This window comes from Salmo salar, chromosome 09 (assembly GCF_965601325.2).
Source record: "Salmo salar chromosome 09, fSalSal1, whole genome shotgun sequence".
Lineage (NCBI taxonomy): Eukaryota > Metazoa > Chordata > Actinopteri > Salmoniformes > Salmonidae > Salmo > Salmo salar.
The window spans coordinates 87,014,072-87,020,780 of NC_138299.1; the positions used below are offsets into that span (position 1 = coordinate 87,014,072).

The 6,709-nt window shown below is 43.8% G+C and overlaps 1 protein-coding gene across 2 annotated transcripts; it reads left to right on the forward strand.

Moving 5' to 3' along the window:
- The first annotated feature begins 89 nt into the window (after positions 1-89).
- Positions 90-6,100, forward strand: cyp4v2b (cytochrome P450, family 4, subfamily V, member 2b). 2 transcript variants are annotated; one of them, XM_014212814.3, is made up of 11 exons: positions 90-433; positions 528-640; positions 866-951; positions 1,814-2,004; positions 2,130-2,193; positions 2,341-2,467; positions 2,709-2,885; positions 3,109-3,211; positions 3,397-3,531; positions 4,134-4,313; positions 5,328-6,100. In XM_014212814.3, the coding sequence occupies exons 1-11, from the start codon at positions 241-243 to the stop codon at positions 5,489-5,491; spliced, it is 1,533 nt and encodes a 510-aa protein (XP_014068289.1). In that variant the 5' UTR covers positions 90-240; the 3' UTR covers positions 5,492-6,100. The 2 variants fall into 2 exon arrangements, with proteins under 2 accessions (XP_014068289.1, XP_014068288.1); XM_014212813.3 differs by having other exon boundaries at positions 94-433; positions 2,124-2,193.
- Positions 6,101-6,709: the final 609 nt, after the last annotated feature.

The window sequence follows — 6,709 nt, forward strand, 5'->3', positions numbered from 1 at the left end:
TACACAGCCAACCTTTGTTTTCATATTACCCATCCCCATCAGTCCACCCCTCACTTAACTGCTGCAGCCAACATGACCCAGTTTCTCACACTGTAGCTGCATGAGAGTCGAGGTTCCAGTACCCGTACGGTTAACTGTGCCAAAGGAGAAGTGCATAACTAGTCTAAAGTCCGTCAAAAGCTGCTCCGCATACAGATCAGAGGGATTTCACAACATAGCAGACTGCTACATTAAACCAAGATGGTGATTATGTCTGGAACATACACGCTGGGGATCATATGTCTGGTCCTTCTGATTGTTCTGTTGGCCTGCATCATGTACCATCCACTGAAGAAATACTTTCAGGACTGGAACGAGTTGAGGCCAATCCCTGGAGTGGATGGAGCTTATCCAATCATTGGGAATGCACTTCTGTTCAGCACTAATGCAGGAGGTAAGATCCTCTCCTCTGTGCTGTATTTAGGTTAGGCTATCTAATATTTCCCAAGTAAAAAATGCAATAGCAGTACATTTTTCTTTTTTGGTAGATTTCTTCAACCAAATTATTGAAGGCACTAAGGAGTTCAGACATTTACCATTGCTGAAGGTTTGGGTTGGACCCCTGCCATTGGTGGTCTTATTTCACGCAGAGACTGTGGAGGTAATCGCCACACTGCTGGGACTTTTTTACTACCTGTATTACTGCTGACGCTGACTGGATAATCATCAGATACTGTCAGAGATATATAGCACATTACCTATACATTGAGCATAATTTTAATGTTTAAACTTAATTCAGATCCTGACGACAGCTAGTCTTCCAATCTTTTGTTAATTCTGGTCTGTTTTTCTGGATCTGTTCTCATTTCATTTGTTCTCTTTGAAGGGGATTCTGCACAGTTCCAAACACATAGACAAGGCCTATTTCTATAGGTTTATGCAGCCTTGGCTGGGGACTGGCCTGCTCACCAGGTAGGTCATTTTCCCCTTCCTTCCTTCCTTCCCCCATTATCAAAAACAGTATTGGCACAGAGGACTTTAAACTGATTACATATATATCGCTGTCGATTTAAGGCAGCCCTCTGCACCCCTCTGATTCAGTGTTGGTTGCATCCCAAATGGCACCCTATTCCCTTTATAGTCACAAATTATAAATAAAAAAAATGGGAACTTTTTTACCCCTTTTTTGTATCCAATTGGTAGTTAGTCTTGTCCTATCGCTGCAACTCCCGTACGGACTCGGGAGAGGCGAAGATCGAGAGCCATGAGAGCCAAACACGATCCTGCTAAGCCGCACTGCTTCTTGACACACTGGTTGCTTAACCCGGAAGCCAGCCACACCAATGTGTCAGAGGAAACACCATCTAGCTGGCAACCGAAGGCAGTGTACATGCGCCCAGCCTGCCACAAGGAGTCGCTAGAGCGTGATGGGACAAGGACATTCCAGCCAGCCAAATCCTCCCCTAACCCGGACGACACTAGGCCATTTGTGCACCACCTCATTGTTCTCCTGGTTAAGGCCGGCTGCGACACAGCCCAGGATCAAACCCGGGTCTGTAGTGATGCCTCTAGCACTGCGATGCAGTGCCTTAGACCGCTGCACCACTCGGCAGGCCATAGTGCACTACTTTTAACCAGGGCCAATAGGGCTTTATAAAGAATAGGGTTGTATAAAGAATAGGGCTGTATAAAGAATAGGGTGTCATTTGGGACATACTCGAGGTAATTCTCTCTGTCCTGCCTCTAACAGCACAGGGGATAAGTGATTCTCTCTCTGTCCTGACTCTAACAGCACAGGGGATAAGTGATTCTCTCTCTGTCCTGACTCTAACAGCACAGGGGATAAGTGGCGTGGCAGAAGGAAGATGTTGACCCCGACCTTCCATTTCTCCATCTTGGCTGAGTTTCTGGAGGTGATGAATGAGCAGTCTGAGGTTTTAACACAGAAACTGGAGAAGCAGGCGGGAGGAGATCCATTCAACTGTTTTAGCTACATCACACTCTGTGCTTTGGACATTATTTGTGGTGAGTGACTGATTTTGGAATGGCACTATAAAAATCAACTCTCCAAATCTGTGATAAAAGTAATTTGTAATAAATGCTAATGATGACACATTGTTTCCTATTTTTTGTTTTTGTTTCAGAAACAGCAATGGGAAAGAACATCTACGCACAAAGTAACAGTGAGTCTGAGTACGTCCGCAGTGTGTACAAGTAAGTATTAACATGTTAATAAACTATCATGACATAGTCTTATACACTGTCTACATCCTGTCTACATCCTGTCTACATCCTGTCTATATCCTGTCTACATTCCTTGGGGGAGTAGATTTACTGAGATTTACTGAGCTCTCTTTACAGAATGAGTGACATCATCGGTCGTCGCCAGAGAGCTCCCTGGTATTGGTCAGACTTCATCTACAGTCTGTTATGGGAGGGGAAGGACCATGACAATAGACTGAGGATCCTCCATTCATTCACTCAGAGTGTGAGTAGATCTACTGAGGTCTTTAAAGTACCTATTGTATGTCCAAGTGTCTGTGGTTTGGACTGCCAAAAATGATCATGCTAACAAAATGGATATAACAGATAAGAAAGGATTCCAGTTGACTGACTATCATCTTTTATATATTGTAATAATCATCTTGTTAGCATGGCTATTGGCACAGATTTATTTTGCACAAAAATGAAATAAAAATGTATGGTATTAATGTTTGTGTAATCTCCAGGTGATCAAGGAGAGAGCAGAAAGCATGGAGAATGCAGGTTCTGACAGTGAATCTGACCATGGCATCAAAAGTAGAAGACTTGCCTTCCTGGACATGCTGTTAAAAGCCACTGATGAGGAGGGAAATTACTTGAGCCATAGTGATATCCAAGAGGAGGTGGACACCTTTATGTTTGAGGTAGTGTAACGAAACCCACCACCAATATGATCACACATTTAGCATGTGACTCCACTGAGGCCCTCTGCAATCGAACAACACTTCATACTGTAGGTGGGATAGTTCCTCTTTGTACTTGAAATTACTAGATGTACATTAGACAACTGCACATGGGTTACGTCCCAAATGGCACACTGTTCAACACAACCCTAATGCGCTCTTCTGAATGATTGTGTGTTGTTAGGGCCATGACACCACAGCAGCCTCTATGAACTGGACCCTTCACCTACTGGGATCCTACCCTGAGGTCCAGACCAAGGTCCAGGAGGAGCTCCAAGTGGTGTTCGGTAAATATACTCCTTTTCATTCATATTCCTGTTCTCTCCTCATCCCATGTGACAGTTGTATTACATATAGCCACGTGTCTCTCTGTCTCACTACTCCTTTTCATTCATATTCCTGTTCTCTCCTTTTCGCATGTGACCATTGTATTATGAAATCCCATCCATATGTCCCTCTTTTTCCCACCCAGGTTCCTCCAACCGTTCCGTCACCGTCGATGACCTGAAGAGGTTACGTTACCTTGAATGCGTCATCAAGGAGACCCTTCGCCTCTTCCCCGCCGTGCCCATGTTCGCGCGCACCGTAAGCGACGACTGTCACATCAGTAGGTGGCAGCAGATTGTCCCAAAGTGCACCTTTACCTGTAAAATGGCAGCAGACTAAGAGCCTCACTGTTTGAAGCCACGGGTGTCATCTCCATCTCATTGAAACAGCACCTGTAAGGACTTGTATTTCCGTCTGCCAATGTCAGCTCTGGCAGCCTGTTCTCCATTCTCTCCGCTTGCAGTAAAAGCATTTTCTTATAGCGTAAAACCACTGTTAGACTAATTAGAATATTATATGCACTTCCTGTTATCTCTGAATATAAGCATAACTGTAGTTTTAGAGGAAATACAGATTTCGACATTTTCAGAGGAGTTTGTCGACTCAGTGGCGAAATCACAGTGTTAGTAATCCGGTGTTCCTTCTCAAGGTGGGCAAGCATCTGTTAGTCTGAGTATGGGTACATGTCACTCTTTGCCAAAGAACTGAGCTTTGATTCCACTGTGTGACCAAGCAACACCCTTACTTAATACAAGTCAGTGTTTTACTGCAGGTAGAAAATATTGACATGATGTTTAACGCAACTGTCAGCACAATGAGCCCACAGTTAGAAATGAATTAAATGTAATTCCATGACTGATACTTAATATCCTCCCATTGCAGATGGCTTTAAAATTCCTAAAGGAGTGAATGCCCTGATCATTCCCTTCGCCCTGCACCGCGATCCACGATACTTCCCGGATCCCGAGGAGTTCCGGCCAGAGCGTTTCCTGATAGAGAACAGCACAGGACGACATCCCTACGCATACATCCCCTTCTCCGCTGGACCCAGGAACTGCATCGGTTAGCTCAAGACGTATTACCATTCATATCCCTCTCTCCTCTTAATATGGGTCTAATATACAAACCGTGATATATCAAAATGATTGCAATGGTACAGACACAGGTCAAGGACCCAGCTGAATGATTTTGACCCACAGTCTGGCTTCAGGAAGTGGAAAAGAAACTGAAAGGAGAAGCTCAATTTAGAAGCAGGGCGCTGCACCTTCCCTGATGGGTCACATTGAATTAAAGCCAACACTTATTATGAAACTGCTTCCTCACTTACCTCTTTTACGCTCCCATTCTCTTTAAGAGCCCACTCTTCCTCAATCAATCATCCATTTAGCGAGGAGGAGCAAAGGAGCACTGACTCTCCATCTCCTGAGAGGAGAGCCGCTGCCGCCAATCAGCCCTGTCTCCCACACACTGAATGAGACAGATTGTCTCTCTCCTCAAGTTGATAGAGTGTGGGGGGGGGGGGGGGGGGGGGTAGATAGGACAGAGAGAGAGTGACAAAGAGAGAGACCCACAAAATCTGAATGAAAGGAAACAGTTGTCTGATTTTACGGTCAGATTGTTGTCTACTGTATGTCTGAATCTCTATTGCCTACTACTTACTAAAACTACAGACTGTGTACTAATACTACATACTATTTTGAACATACTGTTCAGTAAAAAAGTATGCAGTAAGCAACAAATATAAACATACCACTCATACTCATACTCATACTGAGAAGGCTTCATCTGAATGCGCAAGTGAGCTTGATCCCCGCCATTCATCATTTTTGTAGAGCGCGTCCCCTATTTTGATTATCAGCTGTTGTGAAACACCTGTGAGGGTGAAAAGACAATTCTCTTCCTCAATAGTGTGCAGCAAATTCTACTTGATAAAATACAAAATTAGTATGACATTTAAAGCATACTCAAATTTCTAAATATCACATACCCAAAAAGCCTACAATTTAGAACACAAGTATGGGTATTCGGAAAAGGCCTGTGTCCTCACATGCATGTCTGTATGTCCTTTGTCTCCAGGCCAGCGGTTTGCCATGATGGAGGAGAAGGTGGTGCTGTCTTCGGTGTTGCGTCACTTCTCCGTGCGGGCCTGCCAGAGCCGAGAGGAGCTGAGACCTCTGGGTGACCTCATACTCCGACCAGAGAAGGGTATTTGGATTACGCTAGAGAAGAGACAATGCTAGAGAAGAGATGCTAGCCTCCCCTAGCTAACAGCTTCCACTATAATACTATGGTACTTTGTTGTGCTAGAGAAGAGATGCTAGCCTCCCCTAGCTAACAGCGTCCACTATAATAATATGGTACTTTGTTGTGCTAGAGAAGAGTTGCAAGCCTCACATGGCTAACAGCTTCCACTATAATACTATGGTACTTTGTCATGCTAGAGAAGAGATGCTAGCCTCCCCCGGCTAACAGCTTCCACCATAATACTATGGTACTTTGTCATGTCGTAATACATTGTTTTGTTGTAGCCTCTTTCTCAATCTTGTGTCTATATTATAGCAAGTGTTTTTTTAATAAATACAAATGATGTATGAAGGTTAAATTGTTTTCTTTAGCTGAATAAAGTAAAACAAAGGGATTCTGGCTGGATAAATATATTTGCTAAATCAGTGTTTCTGACCTAATGATTCAGCTCCAGTGGCGACCCATAATTCAGGGCAGGTGAGGCAGAGCCCTGTTTAGCAACAAAAAAAAGTGGCTGTTATTTTGGCTTTAATATGTGTCACATCAGTTTGCAAACAATGTAAAAAAAAAACATAATTGAGTTAATAAAGCCGCTTACAAACATGGTCTCTTTTGCTTTCTTGAGTAAGGCAGCTCCAAAATGGAGGTGTTTCAGCCTAGCTCAGAGCTTTCTGTGGTGGTGGGGAAGCTAGCAGAAAATACGGAGCGTAGGGGTTGGTAATGTTCTCTAGTTGCGCCGTGATTGTCCCAGTGTTCTGTCACTCATGGGGACACTACGTCACCGCAAAATCTACGGGCAGAGCTCGAAAAATAAAGCCCCTTGGGTGCTGCCATATAGTTACATTAGAAGTGCCCATCCAAGAAGGCTCAAGGTGATTGGCCACAGATAAAATGACGTCAAATCACGTTATATCTACCGTAGCTTTGATTGGACTGTCAACATCATACATTCAATCTTGGCTAGCAAGCTAGCAGTCATCAACATGAATCAAGTCGACAATCTACTGCAAATCCTTTTTAATCCTTGTCATATGAAGAGAAATTATAGATAAAACGTATCGGTGCTCATAGGCCATTGGACATAAACATTACACAAGTTGGAAATCGCTAATTCAACGAGTGGTTTGGAAGGAATCCGTGGCTAACTGCAAGTGTTGCAAATTAATCACTAGCCTGCTATTCAGTGGAGTGGATGTGTGGTCTGGGTTTAAGGG

Bases quoted from the DNA above. Each gene is read 5' to 3' on its own strand.
- cyp4v2b (XM_014212813.3), top strand. From the start codon at position 241: ATGGTGATTATGTCTGGAACATACACGCTGGGGATCATATGTCTGGTC. The intron at 952-1,813 runs GTAGGTCATTTT...TGACTCTAACAG, and splicing joins GGGACTGGCCTGCTCACCAG to CACAGGGGATAAGTGGCGTG. The intron at 3,532-4,133 runs GTAGGTGGCAGC...CTCCCATTGCAG, and splicing joins AAGCGACGACTGTCACATCA to ATGGCTTTAAAATTCCTAAA.